Source organism: Musa acuminata, chromosome BXJ2-5 (genome assembly GCF_036884655.1).
Source record: "Musa acuminata AAA Group cultivar baxijiao chromosome BXJ2-5, Cavendish_Baxijiao_AAA, whole genome shotgun sequence".
In the NCBI taxonomy this organism is placed as follows: domain Eukaryota; kingdom Viridiplantae; phylum Streptophyta; class Magnoliopsida; order Zingiberales; family Musaceae; genus Musa; species Musa acuminata.
In genome coordinates, this window is record NC_088342.1 from 5506898 (window position 1) to 5531075 (window position 24178).

General features: G+C 39.1%; 4 protein-coding genes across 7 annotated transcripts; 2 read left to right on the forward strand and 2 right to left on the reverse strand.

The window, feature by feature from the left end:
* Positions 1-705: 705 nt before the first annotated feature.
* Positions 706-8497, reverse strand: LOC103984205 (phosphatidylinositol 3,4,5-trisphosphate 3-phosphatase and protein-tyrosine-phosphatase PTEN2A). 2 transcript variants are annotated; one of them, XM_009401659.3, is made up of 13 exons: positions 8267-8497; positions 6735-7263; positions 6175-6276; positions 6035-6091; positions 5624-5689; positions 5039-5215; positions 4833-4919; positions 4682-4746; positions 4492-4568; positions 3843-3889; positions 2063-2193; positions 1394-1463; positions 706-1257 (listed from the first exon to the last, which is right to left on the reverse strand). In XM_009401659.3, exons 2-13 carry the CDS (start codon positions 7140-7142, stop codon positions 793-795), a joined length of 1752 nt encoding a protein of 583 aa, XP_009399934.2. In that variant the 5' UTR covers positions 7143-7263; positions 8267-8497; the 3' UTR covers positions 706-792. The 2 variants fall into 2 exon arrangements, with proteins under 2 accessions (XP_009399934.2, XP_009399933.2); XM_009401658.3 differs by having other exon boundaries at positions 6735-7279.
* Positions 8498-13265: 4768 nt separating this feature from the next.
* LOC103984395 (chaperone protein dnaJ 20, chloroplastic-like) lies at positions 13266-13727 on the forward strand. The gene has a single exon (XM_009401873.3). The coding sequence runs from the start codon at positions 13266-13268 to the stop codon at positions 13725-13727; it is 462 nt and encodes a 153-aa protein (XP_009400148.3).
* A 3206-nt stretch (positions 13728-16933) lies between these two features.
* LOC103984396 (late embryogenesis abundant protein 17-like) lies at positions 16934-17744 on the forward strand. The gene is made up of 3 exons (XM_009401874.3): positions 16934-17383; positions 17459-17517; positions 17591-17744. The coding sequence occupies exons 1-3, from the start codon at positions 16934-16936 to the stop codon at positions 17742-17744; spliced, it is 663 nt and encodes a 220-aa protein (XP_009400149.2).
* Positions 17745-17912: 168 nt separating this feature from the next.
* Positions 17913-21637, reverse strand: LOC103984206 (ADP-ribosylation factor 2). Of its 3 annotated transcripts, none has more exons than XM_018826333.2 (7): positions 21518-21637; positions 21045-21202; positions 20288-20358; positions 19879-19998; positions 18719-18837; positions 18208-18289; positions 17913-18126 (listed from the first exon to the last, which is right to left on the reverse strand). In XM_018826333.2, exons 2-7 carry the CDS (start codon positions 21190-21192, stop codon positions 18121-18123), a joined length of 546 nt encoding a protein of 181 aa, XP_018681878.1. In that variant the 5' UTR covers positions 21193-21202; positions 21518-21637; the 3' UTR covers positions 17913-18120. The 3 variants fall into 3 exon arrangements, with proteins under 3 accessions (XP_018681878.1, XP_009399937.1, XP_018681877.2); XM_009401662.3 differs by having other exon boundaries at positions 21514-21623; XM_018826332.2 differs by lacking the exon at positions 21518-21637 and adding an exon at positions 21404-21507.
* Positions 21638-24178: the final 2541 nt, after the last annotated feature.

A 24178-nucleotide genomic window follows, 5' to 3' on the forward strand; every position in this document is an offset into this window, starting at 1 on the left:
TTAGCGACCCCATTTTGGTTGGCTTTGGTGATTGTTTTAAACTTGTAAACAAAGGTTGTGTCTTGTGAGCACTTATGGAGATTTCGGTTTGTAGTGGACTATCTTGGACCCTTTGTTGCGTAACTGTTTAGAGCTTGCAAAGTCTATGTTTGTAATTTGCATTGGCTATCATGTGTTTGTTGAAATGGTTACTTATGGATCCCGAGTAAAATGCTTCCTCTAACTCGTTTTCTCTTTTGCAAATCCTTAAGAGACCATAGAAGGTTTCAGGAAGATTGACCCTTAGTGGACGGATATGCAAGGGCGCCGCATGACTTAGGCAAAATCAACTAAGCCCGTGACATAGCGATATCGTCGTCCACCACCACTAATTGAAAATTAAAATTATCATTTGACTCATTATTTTCGTACTTCCATCGATAAAACATATGACGATAGGATAAATATAGTTAGATGTTTCACTTTTAAATATTTTAATATAAATTTTTTAAGTCTAAAAATTAGAATGCTAAGAAGGTCTAATTAAATAAGGTAATATGTAATTAACCCATCGCTATTTGATATGAAAAATTTACATCATCACTTTACTTTACTGGTTGCTTACATGAACAGTTGAATTCCATTTATCTTCAAGAAAGAGCACTCAAGAACTGAATTATCTTTTGGAAACTTGTGAATTGGCACAAATATTCATAAATAATAAGAGAAAAAGAATGTCCAAGAAATGCTTAAGATACAAAAAAATCGACAATTATTTCCAACATCTGTCAAGATAAACATTGTCACATTGCGCTACTCGCTTTCATATTCGTCTTCATCGCCAAAGGAGAAGACAGAAGCATCAGCTGCAATTGCCTTGAATTCACTAACAGCAGCTGAATTTGCGACAACAGCTTCCTCCGACATCAGTCCACTCGATCCTTCTGTAGGTGCTTTCTTAGCAACCATGGCTGCTGCTGCTCCATCTTCCAGAGAAGCTTGTTCGATGCCTGCTGTTTTATCATTCGGAGAATTGGCATTTTCACCTCTGGGAGACCTGGTTTCTTCTGCATCACTATCTGAGAAGACATCATCCTTGTTATCCTTGTTCTTGTTCGAGGTAGAAGATATTGAGCTGCTGTCTCCTTTTGGTTTTCCAGTGGCCAACCTTCCATCAGAGTCTTTGTTGACATTTGTGCTCATTGGATTTTGCGAACGGGAGTGATCATAGTCCACCATCACAATCTCAACCTGGAATCCTGGAGAAGGTATTTTCCTCTGCCATAGAAATCATAAACAAGCATTACTGGAGTTGCAGAGTCAGCTCTTGTTAGATTATGAATTGGAATGATTCAATTTTTTCTGGTAATTAAGAGTTTCTAATAAAGGATTACGGCAACAACCAAAGCCTTACCTTGTCGAACCCATCAAGCTCAGAAGCGCTCAAGGTCACTTTGTTGTCTATCATTGACGTATTCAACCAACTGCAAGAAACATGATTTTTCATATCGATCATGTTAATCTCATTAAAATTCTCACAGAGGAATAACCATTCTATTCGGGTGCCTTGACAAACACCTAATCAAAATATTAGCTAATCAAGATCTGTGCAAATGAAATTAATGAACAATTATTAGCATTGAGTAAAATGTATAGACAAGTTTATCTAACTAAACCTGGTAGGAAAGTTCAATTAACCTTCGTAAAAGTAAAAAAGAAAAGTCTTGACAAAAAAATGAAAACACATTTTTACTAAAAAGAATATTTTTTTTTACTTTTTAATATCTGATTGATGAAAACCAAATTTCTCAACCTGAGATATTATGCCATTGTTTGTTAGCAGATGTGTTAACATCAGGAATACTTAGCCTCATGGTTGTTCAGAGTATACTTGTCTGTCTCATTGGACAACTACTAAAATGCTTGAACCAGGTTAATCTTTTTCTTTTAGAACTTGGAAATAATATCACTGTTTATTAGCAAATGTACCTGGTAAGCAACATCAGAAATAGGTTAAGCTAAATCTAAGAAGATGAATTTTTTAAGCTAATAAACCAAAAAGAGTATAAAATAAATTCGTCACCAGTAAAAATCTCCTTGGCGGTCATGGAAATGTACTTTGAAATCACCAGCTAACTCTGTCAGACCAGGTTCTCCCGGTATAGCAAATATCATGATACCCTTTTGTTTTGACTTGAACCAGAAATCCTCTGGCTGCAAATAGTTTGAACAAAATCTCTTTTTAAGATAAAAAGACGCAAAAGAAAGGGAAGATTATGATGACCTAGAGAAAAAGAAAACATATGTTAAGCATTTAACACCAACTATTTGGTGCAGCAATATATCAGATTAACATACAACTATTACAACAGAAAACTAATGTTCTTGAGTCTTGGCAATAAAATGGTTTACAATATGCAAAGAAGGTTCATGTCGTTCTCCACTCTGATTCACAAAGTAATTGATAGAAGATGAAGATTAGCTGCTGCTATGTGTCATCTGATGAGAATTGCGAATTGTCATGTTACTAAATGGTGTTGAAATATCATGTATTCCACTATGATATTTATTCCACTATGTAAATCTGCATGGTTATTTGTCTATTATCAATAGGCATGTAGAAATTTATACCTATATTTCAAACCAAATTGAGGTATGTCCAAAGCACACAATTCATGATCGATGAAACATCTGGCAAGGGATTCACTATTTTAATTATAAATCAATCTTGTGACAACAGTCTCCAAAGATCACAGGATTCATCATAAAAACCAGTTTTAAGTTACTAAGTCAACCATAAGAATTGGTACGAATTTTTTATGTTTAAAAATCTGGCTAAACAGTTACCGGTTCTCATTATATCATTTAGTGCAATCAGTCGCCTAGCCATTCAAATTGTTCCCCTTCAACAGGGGATATGCTGCATAACACAACATGAAATCGAGAACATGGAAGATTTGGCTGAAACACAAATGAACCACTGTCAAGCTAACATCAATTTCTTAACCAAGAACAAGAAACTTAGCAAGTTAAAGAAGTCAGAGAAATGCTTCCTTAACATTTAAAACACTTTGACAAAGATAAACCTTATTAGTTATTAGAAATTTCCTAAAGTTTTAACATAGAATAGAAGGTAGAGATAAGCTTTAGAAAAGCCTCTTTTAGCCATTTCCTCAGCAGGTCCTTTAGCAATCTTAAGACGAAAATGCATCACCTATAAAAGAGATGATATTATTGAACAAATTATCATGCATAATCTTGTTACAACTAACATTTTTTTATTTAATTTATTTTCTGGGCATGCCCTTTCTTGGATATGTACTTTGGGGCTTAAAGAAGAGATAGAACACATGAGTACAAAAAAAGAGCACGATGATGTTAGTTAATTTTGGTATAAGAAACTTTGCATGCATTCAGTAGAGGGAAAACTAGATTTCTTGGTTAATTTTGGATGTTTCTGTAGAAAAATTCACTATGATCCATCAAAATACATGCATCTCTGTTTTTATCCATTTGGAATTGTAATCTTGCTGCAACTGTATAAAAAACAAGTGTTTTGTCAGTATGACTTGGTATCTTGCACTGTCTAATGATAGATTAGCACCGGCAAATTTGATTTTTATACCTGTCTAAAATAATCCTCTTGAAACTTGATTATAAATTTTATCACACATTTTTTAATTAGGGTTTGACCCAATTGGAATTTATATAACAATCAATTAAGCCTTCAATCCCCATTCCTAGATCAGAAATAGACTGAGCAAAACATAAAGCTGAAAAATATGAATATTTGGAAAAAATTATGAAGCAAAACACAGATCAGAATTATACATAAAGCTGAAAAAAGAAGTTGAGAAATATACCATCAGGTCCTTGGTCTTGGGATGTTTTTTTGTTGAAAAGAGGGCACCTGGTTGATGCAAAATCACAAGCATTAGACATAAAAGCAATAAAGTTGATTCTAACGCATATATATATATATACACATATACACACACACACACACATATATATATATATATATATACATATACATATATATATATATATATATATATATATATATATGTCATTACAGTGTTTCCCACTAGTAGTGAACAAGCAACATCCATCCCTAATGATTATGAAGAATAACTAGTACAAAAGCTATCTTGAAGTTGGAGCTACAGTGCAAGTTAACTTTGAACCATATATGAAAGAGATCTGTTCCAAAACACTTGCAAGTAGTTTATTTTTCAGAATTAAGTAGTGAGAGCTTATGTAGAGAAAATTCAAATTTCCTATGGCAAGGGATTTTAACAAGTTCCTATGCATTACCTATTAATCTTTCTTATTCAAGTGACCTTGATTTATTTTAATAAATTAATCAATATGTCAATAACTTCCAGAAAGGCTAATTTTAAAATAATAAGGATTACCAGGATTAATGATAACTTTTTCATTAACAATTTCCTTAACATGAAAGCATGATAGATGTATAATAAATCTAAAAAAGTAGAAATCTTCTGATACCATTATGTTTGCTGACGGTAATAGAAGGTCTGATCCAATATGGGCAATTATAAAGACGGAAGCCCCTAAGCATGCACCTGAAGAAAAAAATTGAAAATTAAGCTTCGAGCTCCATGCAGTTCCAGATATTCACTCTAAGAGTACTCTGAATTCTGAACTCTAAAAAAATGATGAATTGTTTTTGAAGTACCTGCGCCCCGGTTGAACTTCACCATTGAAATATGTTAGGATGCAACCAAAATATCTCACATACCTCTATGAAAATTAAGATGGAAAAATCAGGCATTTAAGAAGACTGCTAGGTGGAAAAGTCATGAATTGGTATGAACAAGGAGACTGACAATCTGACTTGGGATGATAAGCCCCTTTGCGTCTATACATCGTTCTTTGTTGAAGTGGTCAATGGACTCATCAGCAGTTGCAAAGAACTGGACAAGAAAATATATAATCATTAATGAATTCCTTGAGCCATCATTCAATCAACCAGTTAAGATGGTTTGCCTATTACTGATCACAATATCCAAATATGCTAGGCAATGCGTCTCACCCCTAAATATAGAAGAAGGCTTGAAATCATCAATCCTGTCCTTTCAATACCAGCTTTAGCATGAACAACAACCACATTCTCAACATCTTGCTGTAACCATGATTTGGTACTTTCACAAAACGATGCTATAAGTTGAATTGGAGGGCAATTATATTCATCAATGGGGAAACAAGCAACCTGAAATAAGCAATATATATCAATCCAACCTGAAATAAGCAAATATACATCAACACATATATCAATAGGGGGTATGATAGGTTGATTTGAAACTTCGCATCAAGTGGTACGCAGCACTAAAAAGATTCGATACTGACTTTTTTCGACAGGTTTCTGTAGCTTGTTTAACAAAGAAAAGAACACAAAGCTGAAAAGCTTCCTCAAAGTACAGTGTTTTGAAAAAGTTTGAATGAAAACAATGAGTTAGGCTTGTGATCTAAAGGATAATTCTATAGAGAGAGACTAAGAATTACACCACAGCACACTAAAACAGAACTTCTACAAGAACTTCAATATACAACCAAGAAATTTTAAAAGATACTGATACAACCAACAAGAATTACTATTAATGATAAATAGGACGCTTACCTTTCCCTCAAATAAAGATGCATCGTACAACCTCTCGGAACAAAGATTATAAACTTTGTATTTTCCCTACATAGAAAAGTAAAATAAGAAGATTGTGGAACCAGCATATTTAAGGCTGAAAAAAGCATATTTACGTATATATTTATGAGTATGTACACACTTCTTAATGCAGAAAAATCATGATGCTGAGACAATTCATCAAAATGTCATGTCAAATGTCTGGAATAAATTACAAAAGGTGCTGGGAGACATTCCACTGCATGTCTCCAAACTATTGAATATTGTTGTTACAAATCCGCATGTTGGTGAATGGGAAATAGTTTTTTCCTCTGATCTTACAGTGTTTCAATGAATGCAATATCTTTACAAGCATGATAGTTGAAATAAACCAGTAGATCAGTATGATGAGACCTTGTGTTGTGTTTCTAGAAACTTAATCACTTCTTCCATATGATTTCGATAGAGTCCCTGCAGAAGAGTAATAGTATATGTTAAGTTAGAAAGGCTATAATGGAAGCCAACAAGATGGTGTCAAAAATAAACCAAATTACCTCAAAAAGCCCAAGAAATCCAGAACTTATGTAACCTGAAGGGAAGCCCATCGCAATTATTTTCTCTGTAATATATGTCAGATCTAGATCAAATTCTCCATCCTGAAACCAGGGACAAAACACCTCTTGGTGAACTGAAGCTGAAAACTTTTAGAATAGTTTGCATAAATTTATGACAAAGATTATGAAAAAATTAGCAATTAACAAAAAGAACTATTGGGAAGCTGAATCACAATATTACTTGTACATCATTCAGCCATTTTGAGAAATGTAAATCAGAGTTCCCAATAATATTCCAGTTCACATAGTGTAGGAGTGCCAACATATATAGGTACGAAACCTTTTCATCTTTTATCTAAACATAGGTCATCCTTTGGAGCAAGCTTTTAGGAAAACCAGAAAATACACAATAATAAAATGACAATTTATATCATTGCCATGTTGTCTTCCAAGAATTGGTATACTTATCATGCTAGGCTACTTGTAAATGTAACTAATGTCCATGTAAGCCAGATTTAGAAAGACAAAATAAATTAAACAAGATAGATATTCATAAAAACCTGGTATCGTTTTTTGTTCTGTGAAACAATTTGGCGAGCCTTGCCCTGTACAGTCTTCATTGCAGTTTTGGATGAGTCCACTAAACCTTTTGTTAAGGACCCCCAGACACCAGATTGTAAAGTGGTTGGGTCGTGCTCAACATTTTCATCCTTTGAAGATAAGTTAGAATATAGAAGTGATCCAAATCCGCTAGTGAGACGTTGCAAAGTTAATTTTCCTGCATTTCCAGGTTGTGAATCTTCTTGATGAGATTGTTGTAAATTTCTGAGGCTCTGTGCCCATGAGGATATGCCAGTTGACAGAATCGATGGTATTTCCCTTAATGTTGTGTCTTGTTTAGTAGAAGCAGTGTTGCAGGTATCAGTTGATGAAGATGAATCGACCTTTTTGGAGTCTTGCAAGTCCATTTTGTATACAGATTATAAGCATCCAATATCTAGTCACAGCAACTCATATAAGCAGCAACTGACGAAGCATGACATTTTTCACCATACTCAAAGATAACTTATGTTAGCCTCACCAACTTCCCTGGCAAAGAGGATCCCTATAAGAAAAATCTTATGAATAAGCTTGCAACTTCAAAAATTAGGAATAGAAGAAACTAAATGTCTGCTACATCTTCTCTCTAATCTGGAACGTGAATAAAACTAAGCCCTCAGCAAATTCTCAACAACTAGTACTTGAAATCAAATTTTGTACAAGTTAAACATCATGTGCTTAGAAGAAAGTGAATTGGTTTAGGCTTCAGCTAGTAGAATAGACAGCAACAATTGGCAGTGGGTAAGTGTAATAACTGCCTAAACTGATGACGAACAACAAATATTAGATCAAGATTGGAAACTTCAACGCTCTCCAACTAGGTTTTGGAAATTTGATCTTTGAAGGTATTAACTAGTTATGATAGGCAAATAATGACTAATTTACTAATGCTTGGGTGATCGGGGAAAACAGAATACTGGTTACAAGAGAAGTGTTAACATAGCACTTAAGGAAGGTCAACCTTGGTTACATCACATCGCAATGCAATTGGAAAGAAAATAGGAAGACAAATATTCAGAAAAGAGGCCTATGCGACACAAAAGTATATTTCAGACCTAAAATTAAGAAAGAAAATGACATCGAGGGTCGAAGAAGTATGTCGCAAAGTCAAAAATTAACTTTATATTTAGGTCACTGCAGGCAGTTTTAATGTTCAACCTTACAAGATTGAGCAGAGAAAAGTATCACAGTAATTTTTCCCCGCTAAAAGCATAATATAATTCAGACATCCACAGATCATATGGGTAAAAGAAACAATACAGAGTATACATATGAACTGAATTGTTCGTTCCACATTTTCCTGAAATGTTATTGTGCATCGGCCATCAAGCTGAACTACATAAAAGCAAAGGAAGATAATCATACGGGCACGATTACGTGGCTCACAGCAATGGCAACAACACATAAATGCATTTAGATCAAATCTATGAACAAACGCAGAAATGTCCCAGAGATCAAAAAATGAAGGGCATGATGAATCAACAGCACATACCATTAGGAGTTGAAGATTACAGATCCAAAAGAAATCTAGCACGACCCATTCATCAGACCGTCTCCCAAGACAAAAAGAGGGGAGGAATTAGAAGCAGAACAGGGGAGGCGAATTCAGGGCAGCACGGATCCCATGGGCAAGAGACAGATCTGAGAAAAGACACGACGTAGAAGACATCTCCGTAAGATGAATTAAAAGGGATAAAAAGAAGAAGAAATAAACTCTAATTGCATAAATGAAGTAATGTTGGGTACGCCCAAATCTACTTCATGAAATAATAATTATTGGACGAATCACAGCGTTTCAAGGCGGGAAGGCTACTGACGAAGAGTGCGAGTCACCCCTGAACGGAAACACGGGGACGTAGTGGTTGATTGGTGGGATCCGTCGTGGCGAGCCCAACTCTTGATCTATGTCAAGGTAACGTATGTCAAGGTAACGTCGACCCTGTCAAGGTGATATATATATATATATATATATATATATATATATATATATATATATATATATATATATATATATATATATATATCAAACTACTCCAGCATATCCTTCCACCCATCTTCCAACTCTTAAAAAAAAAAGAATATTCGATGAGGTCACATCCGAAATGAAGAGGGCAGAGGGAACTTATCGTCTCGAGATTATGGAAGACATGACTCTATCTTGAGTGTGGATTATGTCTTTACAACATCACCTCAACTGAAAAGCTATAACAGAATGATACATAGAGAAAGAAAATTTCATTAAAAGTGGGAGACTTGCATTAGTACAGTGCTTACAATCAAGGGCTCACATCCGAAAAACTCATAAACCCTTCAAAAAGGACAAAAAAAAAAAGGAGAAGAGATTGAAGCATTCAATAAGAAGAGGAGGGCGAGTTAGGGCTCTCAGCAAAAGGGGCCTGTGCTCCGAGGACATCGAGATCTTTAGGTCACAGAGTAAAGGGATCCTCCTCGACACTCATTCTTAAGTACTTGGCCTTAAAGTGTCCCCAAGCAATAAGGTACTTATATCGATATGAAGCCCTTCTCGATCTCAGCAGACCCCATCACAACCCCTCTGACTCTTTATACATCATGATCACTCCCCTCTCTAGATCGTGAGCTTGACATCGCTCCTCCTCCAAGAGCTCTTTAGCCTCCTGGGCCTCCATCTTTATGGCTATCAACTCGTTAGAGCACATATGCAGATTATCCTCCAATTAGTCTCCCCTCTCTTGGGCATCTACTAATCTCTACTATAGGATCACCGAACGTTGTTCAGCATCTTTCAGTTACTGTCAAGCATGCCCCAACAGACCAATCGTCTTAGCGACCAAGGCATCATTAATTATTGAGGGAATCCCCTTCTCCAGCTCAGTGATCCTCGCTTGGAGACCCTCATTCACTCAGACAACTCATCCACTAACATCCCAATATCATAGGCCTGGTCTGCAAGGCCTGTCATGTAATAGTGATGCTACTCAAAACAGACGGGTTAGTATCAGAGAGATATAAAAAGAGACCCATGTGTAGGAACCTACCAGGTACAATACACCATTTTGCTTAGTACAGGCTGAGCGACCTCCGGTAGTATTTGCCTACAGTCGATGAGCTCTCTCACACTCTCATATCTTGAGTCAACCCCTCCTAATGGGCCCTAAGAATGAACCATTGGGAGTCGATTGACTATTTCAAAGGCCATGAACAACCCCGAATAACAAGAATATAACTTGCAAAGAGACCAGGGCCTAGGAGACCCCGACCGATGCAAATGCCTTCACAAGATGACCCCTCAGCGGTGTGTCCCCCACCTCGCACCAAGGCCCCTTGTCTCCAGGTAGGGCACTTGTGGTGAAGGAACAGTCTTTACAACACACTTGCACCTCTTCCGTGCCCATGTCGAGTCCCCATGGCCCTGGCAAGATGGGCCACCACCCCCCAAAGGCGTTGGAGTTCGTGACTCTGCAAACTGCTCCAGCCCAACTTGAGACCCTCGCTCGACCTCCCATGAGCTCCAAAGCTCAACAAGGGATACTGGAAGACCGTGACTGCCAGGATCCAAACCTGCAAAAAAGGGCAAAGCTTGAGTAGCACAAACAAACATCAAGCAGAAAAAGACCAAAATAAGAGGCACATGGGAGCACCAGGGTTAGGGCGCTAAATAAAGCCCCTCCCGATAACCGAAGGGGCACAAGAAGAGCCCTCGTCTCCCTTAAAATAACGCTTGCATATATCCGCCTAGAACGACACAAAATCCTTACGTCGTCTCCTATAAACAACTACAGTAAGATTCAAGCTCCAAAAACCTAACTAGATCGAAGCCCCAATGCCCTAAAAATGGTTGAGACTAATCCAAATCCTTAGGCAGGCCCCCTTAGAATCAAAAGCTAACTAAAGCGCACCACGTCAAAAATGACTCAGCATGCCAAGATAGAAGGTGAAGTCAGGGGACCCACTCACCGACCCCCAAGACCTCGACAAGGCCCCTCCCCCCAAACAGAGCAACTAATCGAGGTCCCTCAAAAATGACTTATCCCGCTATGGTGCTCGAACCAAGCCATGACGACGGAAACCATATGCCTGCTACAACAGTCAAACTAAGCTGCTACAGTGGAAATCACACGCCCGCTACGGTTGTCGAACCAAACCACTGAGACGGAAACCACACGCCCACTATGACGATCGAACCAAGTAGCTACGGTGGATCTATACTCTTGCTACAATAATCGAACCAAGCTGCTATGGTGGAAACCACACGCCCGCTACAGTGGTCGAAATAAGCCACTACGGCGGATCCACACCCATTATAGTGGTCGAACCAAGTTACTATGACGGAAACCACACTCTTACTACGACAGTTGAACCAATCCGTAACTCTCTGACCTCTCCCAAAGGCGAAAGAGGAGAGCTTGTGTTCCTTTTCCCAAAGGCAAAGGAGGAAAGCCCATATCCCAAAGGCGAAGGAGGAGGTAGAGTCAAAATCCACAATAACGTACTTCTTCATTCAAAATGGTAGACTCCTACTCCTGCAAATGACGGTCGAGTCAAAATATGCAATGACAGACTCCTGCTTCCGCAACAACGGTCGAGTCAAAATCCACAATGATAGGCTTTGTCTTCCGCAACAACGGACTTCTACTCTCGCAACGATGGTCGGGTCAAAATCTGCAATGACTGACTCCTACTCCAGTAAACAACGATCGAGTTAAAATCTGCAACGGTGGACTCCTACTATCGTAATGGCATTCGAGTCAAAATCTATAATGCTGGACTTCTTCTTTCGCAATGGCAGACTCCTACTCCTACAATGACAGTCGAGTCAAAATCCATGATAACAAACTTCTTCTTCCATAACAGTGGACTCCTTCTATCGCAATGACAATTGAGTCAAAATATGCAATGATGGACTTTTACTCCCACAATGATAGTCGAGGTAAAATTTGCAATCGTGGACTTGTACTCCTGCAATGGTGGTATAGGCAAAACCTACGATAAAAAACCTATCACATTGGGGCCCAACGCTCGCTACGATGGTCAATAGCAAAACCCGCTATGGTTGACAAATAGAACCGCTATTACAGTGGACGAACAAGCCCGCAAAAGCGGATAAACAAAAATCATTACAAATGAAGCCCATAAAACTCGACCCAAACACACTCGAATGGGACACGCAAAATTGCGAAACTCCACCTCGATAGAGCAAAATGCCCGAATGACGTGCTTCGAACCCCCTACTAGAGCCACGAAGCACACCTTCTGGGAGGATAAATGATAGAAAATTTATCAACAATTGACACACAATCGCCATGTGTCAAACAAGTCATCTATGTACATGTATAAAGTATCAAAGCAGAGAAACACAAGCTTCATTTTCATTCATTATGGCAAGGAAGATAATCACAAATTTTTTTGCCTTCTTTTATCATAAGGAAGACAATCCTGAACTCTCTTCTCTTCATTTATAATAAGGAATAATATCACAAACTTTCTTTTCATCCCTATGATATAAAAACACATCTTAAATAGGAAAATAGAGGACTCACTTATTTTAAAATATTTGAACATATATTTGGGGATCTCGGATACTAACTTGAGCGTCGAAGGGGTCGGGACAGAAAAATTTTCCATCGCTGATCAATTGTGTAAGACTCCAGCATATCTAAGGAGTGCCTTAGGACGACCCAAAGCTCCCTTCGGCAAACGAGTCATATCTCGAGACGACCCTGATCTCCCTTCGATAGGGAAGCCACACCTCGGAGCGATCGCAAGATCGTCACCGTGAGCCAACAATATAACGAGAGTCCACGTGCCATCTTAGCTGACCGCTTTAGTGGGTCGCACCCTTACCTTGTGGGGCTCCTTGGATGGATCTTTTCATGTCATGTTGATTTCTTAGTTAGCGATACTAAGATAACAATATTTTGACTTGGGAAGAAAATATGACGTATCACCACACAAGGAGATGATCGAAGCAATCACTGCAGATTGTTCGGGGAGGAAGTTCTTGCTAGTTCTTCCTGGTTTGCGTGTTGAACGACATTGAAATAGATAACAGATGAACTATTTTCTGGATGAAGTAAATCCACGGATTGGGAAGGATACCTTCACAGCTACACAACATAAATCTGATGAAGGGATGTCAAACTCATTTATCAAAAATTAAAGATTTAAAATATAATATTATATATTTTACACGTTATACTGATCCAATGTACCATAGTTTAAAACCTTAAACGGCGTCGACGCCGTTGATTCAAGCAAAAACCGCTCTCTTCCCCCTTCCCTCGGCTCGCCCACAGTGTTCTGTCCAATCCCGTAGGCTTTGACCACAGTTGACTCTCCGCTCTCTGTCTCATCCATGCCATACGGTTTTGCCTACCCTCCTGTATATATGAATGTTCGCTCATCCGTATCTCCTCCGATATCATTAATTGAGAGGAAGAACAAGGAATAGGATTGAAATGACAGCTTTGCCTTCTTCGATTCCCAAACCTTGCTGCTTGGGCGGTACGAGGATGCAGCTGAGAGTGTCGGCGACTGCGCGGCCGGCGCAGACCAAGTCGGCCACCATGTACGAACTGCTGTCGGTGGAGAAGACGGCGGGGCCGGAGGAGATCAAGGCGGCGTACCGGGTGCAGGCGCGGCGGTGGCATCCGGACGCGTGCCGGACGGCGGTGGACAAGGCCTACTTCGCCGAGCGTTTCATACGAGCACGGGAGGCCTACGAGGTTCTCTCCGACCCGTCGCGCCGCCGGGACTACGACGTCTCGCTCCTTCGGGCCGACGGATGGGCCATCGCCGTCGGTGGCGGGGTGGTCCTCCGGAATGGCGGCGGCGCGTGGGGGTTCGGGGACTGGGTGAGCCAGCTGGAGGGGCTGAAGCGGCGGCGGAGCGGCGCTCGGCAGTGCGCCGGAGGGGAGGACGAGAGCTGGGGGAGTCGGATGAGGAGGGCCCACGATTGGAAGGCTTCCGATTGATGATGTCTGCTTGGGTTTTCTCTTACTGAGTAGTAGAAAAAGGAATCATAGGGCGTGCCGTTAAGAAGTTCAAATTTCGAAACATCATATATTAATATTTTATCTTTTAAATAAGATTAGATAAAATTTTAGAGATAAAGATAATTTTAGCTTAAAATATATTTTAGAAGATTTCAAATAAAATTAGATAGAGTCATACAGATTAGAAATTTTTATATTTCAGATTTATAAATAGATGGTAACTATATAATTCAGCATTCAAGTCGGAGTCAACATCTATTTTCTTTTGAGAAGTTTAATAATAATAAAAAAATTTCGTCTTGATTTATTCTTCTTCTATTTGGTATGATTTTGGGTTAGTAGTATTTTGTTACTATTATTTGAGAAAATGTTACACTTACATGTGATCCTTTATTTTTTTTACATAGTATCAGAGCCACAAGAGTGATAATTTATATTTCAAAATCTCTTTGGTAAAGAAAATAATCTTTTTCGACTATAAAAAATTATAGTCGAGTTGGTGAAGACGAGATGAAAGACTTTAAAAGCAAAGGTTAAATTTATATTAAAAATATTTATTTTTCATGATCTCCTTGAACACATTATTCGTTGTAAATTAGTTTTAGAGATTTGGATCACTCTAGATGCATTGCTTAACAAAAATAATATGACTCGGCTTCAATATTTAGAGAGTGATTTGACAAACACTATCCAAGGTGATATCTTGATTTCTAAATATTTTTTGAAGATTAAAAATTATGTTTAGATATATTACTTTTAGATCCAGATGAGCTTATTTTTTATGCATGAATGAAATGTTATATTATTCATGGTCTTTGAAAAGAATATATTTATATTCAATAATTATCTTTTATAGAATTGGAAAATCTTTTTACTTCTCAGGAATCCCTAGCTCGTCAAATGACGAGAATTTCTACTTCAAGAGAAATGAAGATGCTCTTTTTATAAATAAGAAAAAGGATAATGATAATAATAAAGTAAAGAAAAATGATGTTAACATCAAAGTCTTCTTCAAACAATGGTGCAAATCAAAATAAAGTCAAGTGTTATGTGTAGTAAGTTACGTCATATTAAGAAAAACTATCGCGCAAAGATTAAAAAAATATTATAAATAAAGAAGATTGTTCTAATGTTACCAACGAAGATTGAGACAAATACTTTATGACTTAAACTATTAAGAACATGACATTTATCCATTTTAAAAATGACTATATTGTTGATTCAGGTCATCATTTTACTAGTGATAGATACTAAATTTACTAGTTTTCATCGGTAATGATGTAATTATCACGATAAATAATAGTGTTCACTAAGTGGAAAAGAAAAGCACTATCATAATCTCATATAAAGATAATAATCATATTATATTAAAGAGTGTATATTATATTCTAGATAATAATCATAATATGAGAAAAATCTTTTCCCTATTACAAATGATAATAGCAATGAGTTCACTTATGATAGTTTCTTATCTTTTTACAAAAAGTATGGCATCAAAAGCGAATTACATATGCAATTACACCATAATAAAATGGTGTGGTTTAACGAAAGATTCAAACATCTCGTAGAGACTTATAAATGCATCATGCAAAGAATTTACCCAAAGTCTTATGGACGGGTAGAAGGTATAACATGTACAACTTATATTATTAATCGAACTTCGTTTAGTCCAATCAATCTAAAGTCTTTAGATGAGCTCATGTTTGGTAAGAATCCAAATGTTAAATATTTCAGAGTATTTGGTTAGATTATATCCATAAAGAGGAAATTCCAACATTGAGTAGATCAAAATGAAAAATTGTATGTTGTAGAGACAATATAAACATATGACATTATTTTTTTTCTAAACCAATTAATGATCTTGAGCCGTTTTGATGAAACTAAAGGTGTTAAGGTGTGGGAGGATACCATAAATGAAGAAATGAATACTCTTCGTAAATATGAAACCTGGGAACTTATGTCAAGGCTGTTAGTTTTTGTGAAGAATTTGGCGTTATTTTAGATTTCACAAGTCTATTCTTGAATTTGGTCATCGTATGGATGTTGTGTCTTCTGCACAAAATCCAGTTAGAGATTTTAATGGTCTTCCATCTAGTAAGTTTAGGTTAAGAGGTATTCCAATAGTTCTAAAAGTTTTCGCATGGAATAACTTGATTCAGGGATTAGTGATGAAGAAGGTAGCACGGTGTCAATGGAGTAAAGTAAGTGAAGAGAAAGCTGCTACAGAGTCAAAGAAACCCATCTGCGTCGAAATCAGTCAGAGATCGAATGTTTGTGAAGCAGAAGGTAATATAAGGGTGAAAGGAAGCTCCTTAGACTACGGCCTTCCTTGAGTAGCCAAGAATGGAAGATCAAACATTTCGCCCGAAAGCACAACCAAGCCGCCATTGCCCATGTAAAGGAATGGACAATTAAGTCGTTCACATAGAAACACGCCCAAGATGTATTGAAAATTATATGGTGCCCACGGTGGTCTTTTCGAACGACGAGTTCACGAGGAACCTCGTTCACGACTTCATTGACATGCTAGTCTCTCTATTTATTACCTTTTACTAGTACGGTGGTGAGGTTCAGTTCGTCATGGTCGACGCGAAATCTTGGTTGCTGAGCAAGTTCAGTTGGATTCCAAAGCAAGTTAGGATTTATCTTCAAAAATATAAAAATGTTAATAAGTTAAAATATCATATTAATATTTTATTTTTTTAAATAATATTAGATAAAGCTTTAGGGATAATAAAATTTTAGTTTAAAATATATTTTAGAATATTTCAAATAAAATTAGATATAGTTGTAGAGATTAGATACTCTTATATTCTACATCTATATTAATTTAAAGGTCTTAAGTATTCAAGTCATGTAAGAGTTGTTGATCTGTAAAGTTTAATAAAAAAATTTATATATTTTTTTTGTTCGATTTGGTTCGATATTAGATTAATAATAGTATCTTATTACAGAAAGCGTGGCACTTATGCTTTTTTTTTTTTTCTAAATTATGCGACAGAAATGAGATATATCGACGTGTCCAACCATTACAGTAGTGCACAAAAAGCTCTTCACACGCGTACTACTGTGAGTCTTCTGTCGCCAAACGCAATCGTCGAGCACCTCCACGTACCCTCCTCTCTTCTCCATTTAAGCCGGCAGGCCAAGCAGCTGGTTGAAATCGTTGAGGAGCGAGTTAAACCATGTCGACGGGGCAAGAGGCGCGCGAGGAGAGGGAGAGCGACGGCGCGAGGAAGGCGGCGGACGAGCTCGCACCCTCCCAAAGTGGGCACGAGCGGGAAGGCGCCCGCGAGAAGCACCACCCGGGCGTCCTCGGGAGCATCAAGGAGGGCACCAAGTCCCTCCTCGGAGCGATCACCGGCAGAACGCAGGAAGCAGCGGAGAAGACTTCTGAGACGGCCGGGCAGACCAAGGACGCTGCCGTCGAAAAGGCAAAGGATCACAAGGACACCACTGTGGAGAAGATAGAGGAGACGAAGGAGATGCTAGGCGAGTACAAGGACACGGCGACGGAGAAGGCGAGGGAGGGCACGGAGACGGCGAAGCAGAAGATGGAGGATTACAAGGATGCGGCGGGTGACGCCGCCCAGAAAGCCAGGGACTACTTGGCCGGGACAGGAGAAGCGACAAAGGTTTAGGCTTATCTGCCGTGAACGCTTCCGTGTCTTCTGGATTAAGATACTGGAGATGTGTGCATTGCTTGAAAGGGGACGGTGACGGAAGCGGAGGAGAGAGCGAGGCAGAAGCTGGAAGAGGCAGAGCGGAAGTAAGCCTGTTTTGTTCTGTAGGAAAATGGATTACGGATAGTTTTGAGGATTTTGGTGCATTATTGTTGGTAGGGGAAGAGATGACAAGGGAGGAATTCTTGGTGCGGTAGGGAGCGTGGCGGAGAGGGTAAAAGAGAAGCTGACAGCGTCTGAAGACGAAGGTGATAAGGCGGCGGACGAGCCGAAGAGGGAGGCGGAGAGCGCCGATCCCCATGGCAAGATGTGATGGGTTTCTGAGGCTTCTTACTGTTGGTGATGTGTGCGCGTGTGTGCACGTGTTTGCTGCATGAAGAAATAAACACCGTCCATGGCATGCTTTTGTATAAATAAAAGTGAGAGTGCTCTTAGCAGAACGGTTTCAGGGAAATTTCAACAATGAAAGGGGCCATCACAATGATCAACAAAATAGAATTGTTTCTGAAAGAATGTATGAAAAAGTCGTATATATGACGCATAAGTAGCAAACACATTAAAGTGCAAAATCTGAGGTAAAATTAATTCACATAAGTTAAGCTAAAGGTTTTCTTATCATCGTCATACCCAAGGCATCCGACGAGACGGTTTTTTAGATCCGAGAGCTCCTGCAACTTCATCGTCATAGCTTAGGCCTGATAGAAAAAGAGAAAAAAAAACGATAATATATCAGCACACATAAATAGAACGGGTGAATTAATTGATGTGGTTGCTACCTTGTTGGCTATGTTGTTGGACAGCCAATCAAGCCCCTCGTATAATCCTTCACCGGTTGTGGCGCAGGTGCTCTGTATGTACCTGGCAAATTGCAGCAGATCAAAAATATCATCTTCGTGAGAGTAATGTCATATTCGTCATGGGAGAGTATGCTGAAGCTTTTTGTGAATCTAATAGCACATTTTAAACTGTTGTACAACATGACTATTCACGAAACAAGAATGCTACAAGTGATGGTTCTTTGTAATCTATGCTTGTGGTTTTTTAGAGTTGAATAGCCTTTAATTTATTGTGGACCTACACCCAAATGTCTGATCAAGCACGCCAACCAATTACTTATAGAACAATAAGACCCGTAAGATAATATAATGAAAACAAATCGTGGTTGCTTTAGGTGATCTGAGTTGAGAATCCAGTGCAAACCATTAACAAATCGTTAATAACATTTGTAGGATAGAAGAACGAAATCAAAGTTATGAACTTCTAGCTCAACAAGAAGGTATGTTATACCAGTGCCGTTGACGCAAGGAATGCAGACCAAGCTTGTCCGTAATTTCAGCAGCATTCATAGCATTTGGCAGGTCTTGTTTGTTTGCAAACACGAGCAAGACAGCATCACGCAACTCATCCTACAATGATCAGAAAAATATGATTGGTGTCCAAGAAAGAAAGAATGTCTCATGTTGCGGCAACAACACAATGGCTCCTCGATACTAAGTTCGTCTTTAAGTTTATTTCATCACAAATTATTGCAATATCGTGTTACAACACGATTTGGTAATGAAATAAGAAGCAATGATGCACATTGCTCATGGACATTTATAGCTAGCTATAGTATATGCAATGAGTTCCGTTTCCATGCTTGCCATAGATAACCGATAAAAATGGTAAACATTTAGTTGCCCACGAGATGATTCTTCTAAAAAAAAATTCAATTACACTATGAAAAGTTTTCGTGCAGAAAGAAAACAGACTACATATAGTACTCTTTATTCACTTAAAACCAATATGTTTGGGACCTTTTCATTGTAAAAAGAATAGAAGGTAAAAAGTCGAAAGATGAAGTTATTATAGATAATAGTAAGAAGGCAGTTTTCTTTACATTGTCTGGTATAAATAAGGATATAGGTGGATTTATTCTTTCATCATAAAACACTTCTGTAACAGACAAATGGTAAGACAATCCAACTATACAAAATTGAAAAAGAAAAAGTGCCTGCTTTACCAAGTAAAAAAATTAATCTCATAAAGAGAACTAAATGATTTCTGTAGGTGATGCTACATGACTGAGATGATACTTCCTTATGGGGGCTTTTGAGACTTCTAAAAGAGGACATAAACCGCTGGGAAAAATTTACAGCCATCATTGCTCCAACAAGATGTGATGATAAATATTGCATCACAAAGTTCTTTTCGTCCCAAAAGTTTACATATGATGGAAATTGTTCAAAACTTAAAAGAACAGCCCTTACGATAGTGATAATTCAATTTTAGATATAACTAGGTTAAATCAAGTGGTTTGTCTAACATTTCAATCCAGATTTACAAGTACATCACAAGCTTATAAGCCATAACTATATGTAACAATTTAGTTGGATTTCCTAAACAATGCTAAAGACATATCAATATTAAAGACTTCAAAATAGAGGCATACTGCATGATAAACTCACCTCGTTGAGCATCCTGTGAAGTTCATCTCTTGCCTCAACTACACGGTCTCTGTCATTGCTGTCGACAACGAAAATAAGACCCTGTGTGTTCTGGAAGTAATGCCTCCATAAAGGTCTAATCTGTTCTCACATCCCAGTTTACCAGTATATCAGTCAAACTGTAATAAGTCATGCAGCCGATGCAACAATCATTTACAAGAATTTTCAAATTCTGTTTGATTTTGTTAAAAATGATAGGATGCTGTTAGCATTTTAAGCGGAAGCTTACTCAATATCACCAAATTATTTGCCTATTTTCCTATGCCAAAAATTTCTTTACATCAGCAAAATTAGCACCTCTTAAAATGGCTATAAACCATCTCTAATACATAATAAGAAGGAACCTGACGAGTATTATTAACCAACCTACCTTGTCTTGGCCACCAACATCCCAGACAGTGAAGCTTATATTTTTGTATTCCACAGTCTCCACATTAAACCCTGCAGTAAAAGCACATAGTTAACAAATGAATAGAACAGACACAAAATTCTTGCATAATCCAATTTCATTTTGACAGTATCAAGTCATAAATGCCACACAATATGTTAAACCACAAAAATCAGATCCTCCAGAATACGAGAAAGAAAGAGTTCACAGGCATCCTTACTTTGTACTAGAATCTTGATGCTAGAGGAGCAACCAGCCAAAACAAATGTTGGAAGGGGAACGAAGGTGTGTGTGTGTCTTCATGACAATAATTCCAAAAGTTAAAGAATAAATAAATACTATAATTCTCTTTATAGTCATTTAAATTTCCAATTCCCACCAGGACAAGCAATGTAGTAGCACCTACCACATGTTTCATAGGATAATACAAATTGAATGCTGTTGAAGTACAGAAATATGATGAACATGAGCGCAAGCACATAAAAGCAGAACAATAAGAAATTACATAATACAGCCTTTTAGTCTGGAGAAAAATAACACAGCCAGTTATGATAAAGCTATGAGATTGACTAATACTGCATCAGAATAGGGCAAAAAGATCATTAAAAGCAAATTATTAGAAGTTTGGTGAAGGAAGGAACCACACTGCTCGAGAATGTTAGAACTCGTACTGGCGATCTCATTTGTCATCAACTTTATTCAAAAGAAAGGACAACCTATGAAGGCGAGCAATTCTCACCGATAGTGGGAATGGTGGTGACGATTTCCCCCAGCTTGAGCTTGTACAGGATGGTCGTCTTACCGGCGGCATCAAGCCCAACCATCAGGATCCGCATCTCCTTCTTCGCAAAGAGGCGGCTGAAGAGCTTCGCAAAGGTGAGCCCCATTCTTCCCGATCTGATAGATCCACAACATTAACATCATTGAAAACAAGGAAAAAGGATCCAGAATTGCACGAATCGAAGATCTAACAAGAGACAGATGTTGGATCCCAAATCTGCATCAGAGCGATGCAAAATTCAAAGATCTACCGGAAGCAAAGACGAGATGAAATCAAAGAACGAAAGGGAATGGGATCTGGATCTCAGATCTACTAACCGAGAGATAGAAAACAACATATAATAAATAAGAGAAAAGCAAAGGATTCGAGAACAAATAACGAATCGGAGACAATGATACGATCTGGAGAAGCAGAGAAAGAGAAGCACCTACGCGCGGCTCTTCTTCTTCCTCCTCTTTGCTCTTCTTTTTCCTCGTGATGGGTAGAAGAGAGGGGGGGAATGTAAGCGTTTAAAACGGGAAATAAATGCTATTTATGAGGGGACATGTTCCCATATGCCATAAATGCCCTTCTCAATGCCCGTTTTCTCGCTTATACCCTTTCCAAATGTCTTTTTACATGTTTGTCCGTCAAATCATTTTATTTTACATATAATCCCTCTAAAAGCTAAATCGATTTAACTCAACATTTTTTGTCTTTTTATTTTGAAAAGGACACCTGCATACAAGTAAATATGATTCGCAGAAATGTATTATTTTTTAAATGATATATTTTGAGCTTGGTAATCCAAGAGAAATAGATAAAATCTATAACATTTACATTATAACTAATCTTCTTATGTCATCTAACAAAGTTTTTAATAATAAAAAATATATTATCGATTAATATATATATTTTTCATATGATATCAAGAGTGGGATAAAAATTATCCTCTATCGTTTTGTCCGTGTAGACATTGATCCAAGACATAGAGTTGTGTCATTCTTATCGTCTACTACTATGTTGATAAAAAGTTAAATTAAAATTATTAGAAATGATTAAAGATTATTTTTTTGAAAAATATTTTATGAAATATGTCATTCATTCGTTTTGATATAAAAACTCATTTTTAATATAATTAAGGGGTCATCTTTTACCATTGATGATTATACTTATTTACCTCAAGTTACTAACTTGAGTGTCAAAATGATCAACTTGAGAACCCTATCTCAACTTCAGTCTTCATGTAGGTAATATCTCGGATGATATCTACGGGAGCTCGACGTTTCCATCTCAAAAGTATTTTGGATAATCTTATGTACACGTGTTCCAAACACGTCGAATTGATTCATATGTCAATAATATATTTTCATAATAATTAATATAAAAAAAATTAAAAAAAAATCTAAATTTGTATGCATTCGATTTTCAACCGTGAAAATAGCCTTAATGATTGCTTTGCATTCAGCCTGTTTAGCTTCTTAATTTTTTTTTTTTAGTTGATACATCCAATAGCCATAAAACTTCCCCTTGACGTATCGTACACCTGCATAATCGAGTTCAGTATATAAATAACATCAAATTCGCCTCTTTTCATTCACTTTATCCCTTATGATCCTGTTCTATTATACCGAGAAATGCTTGTCCTTATGATTGTGAAAGATGACATTTGTTTGTTTCTATTTAAGAATTTAACATGTGCATACTTTGGTCCTTGGCTCAACATCCGGTGTCCAAATTAAATGCTGCTGGACATGTAATTTCTGTTACGGTAAGTAACTCTTTGAGCCGTGACCTCGAGGTCGATGCGGCTGGTTCAGGGCTCCAAATGGCTGGGATCAGCAGCGGAAAAGCGCCGGGACGCCGAGTGGATCCAGCAGCGATCGAGTACCTGCACACGGGTCGGGTCGGTAGCGCGACCCGACCCCTCCGACGATCAAGTCAGTGACGCGGAGAGGAATGTCGAGTCAGAGAGAGAGAGAGAGACCCCCTTGCTCGTTGGGAGCCAGGGAGTATTTATAGAGGGGGTTTGATGTTACCTGACGCGGCGTCCTGCAGGGGCAGGGTCGTACCTCTGATGGCGTCTGTCGTCGTCATGGACGTCGCGTGGAAGGCTGGGCTCCCGCAGAGTATGGTGCATGTCGCGTCGACGTCAGTGCTCGCTCGGTATGGGCGCGTGTCGTGTCGGTGTTAATGCTCACTTCCTGGGGCAGTGCGCCGCACCGGGGTGGCTGACGTGGGGGTGTATTATGTCAAATTCGGGATATTATGTCAAATCAGTTTTTACCCCTATCATATGCCCCCCGCGAAAGGAGCTATGCGTCGGTTTTGCCTGCAGGGAATCCGAGGCATGGCTTCTTGCTTCAGGCGGGCTGTTTACGCGGGTTTGAGGGGCATGGTGCAGCCGGACCGATTGCGCGATGCGTGGAAGGCCGAGTGGGATTGCACTCGGGAGCGATGGCGACGAGGGCCGAGGAGCACAACGCAGGCGGGGTGACCGCGCATGCGTGGTTTCGGGATGGCGTAGAGCTGAGGGCCGAGGAGCACAACGCAGGCGGGGTGACCGCGCAGGTGTGGTCTTGGGATGACGCAGAGCCGAGGGCCGAGAAGCACAACGCAGGCGGGGTGACCGCGCAGGTGTGGTTTCGGGATGCGTAGAGCCGAGGGCCGAGGAGCACAACGCAGGCGGGGTGACCGCGCGGGTGTGGTCTCGGGATGGCGTAGAGCCGAGGGCCGAGGAGCACAACGCAAGCGGGGTGACCGCGCAGGTGTGGTCTCGGGATGGCGCAGAGCCGAGGGCCGAGGAGCACAACGCAGGCGGGGTGACCGCGCCGGTGTGGTTTCAGGATGGCGTAGAGCCGAGGGCCGAGGAGCACAACGCAGGCGGGATGACCGCGCGGGTGTGGTCTCGGGATGGCGTACATCCGAGGGCCGAGGAGCACAACGCAGGCGGGGTGACCGCGCAGGTGTGGTCTCGGGATGGCGTAGAGCCGAGGGCCGAGGAGCACAACGCAGGCGGTGTGACCACGCAGGTGTGGTCTCGGGATGGCGTGGAGCCGAGGGCCGAGGAGCACAACGCAGGCGGGGAGATTCGGGGTTCGGGATCCACTGGG

What these genes read in the sequence shown, in the direction of transcription:
- LOC103984205 (XM_009401659.3), bottom strand. Translation starts at nt 7,142, where the DNA reads ATGGACTTGCAAGACTCCAAAAAGGTCGATTCATCTTCATCAACTGAT. An exon ending in AGAACAAAAAACGATACCAG is followed by an intron (nt 6,277 to 6,734) that starts GTTTTTATGAAT and finishes CCCTGGTTTCAG; the next exon opens with GATGGAGAATTTGATCTAGA. An exon ending in GATTTCTTGGGCTTTTTGAG is followed by an intron (nt 6,092 to 6,174) that starts GTAATTTGGTTT and finishes ACTCTTCTGCAG; the next exon opens with GGACTCTATCGAAATCATAT.
- LOC103984395 (XM_009401873.3), top strand. Translation starts at nt 13,266, where the DNA reads ATGCAGCTGAGAGTGTCGGCGACTGCGCGGCCGGCGCAGACCAAGTCG.
- LOC103984396 (XM_009401874.3), top strand. Translation starts at nt 16,934, where the DNA reads ATGTCGACGGGGCAAGAGGCGCGCGAGGAGAGGGAGAGCGACGGCGCG. An exon ending in GGACAGGAGAAGCGACAAAG is followed by an intron (nt 17,384 to 17,458) that starts GTTTAGGCTTAT and finishes ATTGCTTGAAAG; the next exon opens with GGGACGGTGACGGAAGCGGA. An exon ending in CTGGAAGAGGCAGAGCGGAA is followed by an intron (nt 17,518 to 17,590) that starts GTAAGCCTGTTT and finishes TATTGTTGGTAG; the next exon opens with GGGAAGAGATGACAAGGGAG.
- LOC103984206 (XM_018826332.2), bottom strand. Translation starts at nt 21,423, where the DNA reads ATGTTGTTTTCTATCTCTCG. An exon ending in ATGTTGTTTTCTATCTCTCG is followed by an intron (nt 21,203 to 21,403) that starts GTTAGTAGATCT and finishes TGGATCTATCAG; the next exon opens with ATCGGGAAGAATGGGGCTCA. An exon ending in ATGTTGGTGGCCAAGACAAG is followed by an intron (nt 19,999 to 20,287) that starts GTAGGTTGGTTA and finishes ATGTGAGAACAG; the next exon opens with ATTAGACCTTTATGGAGGCA.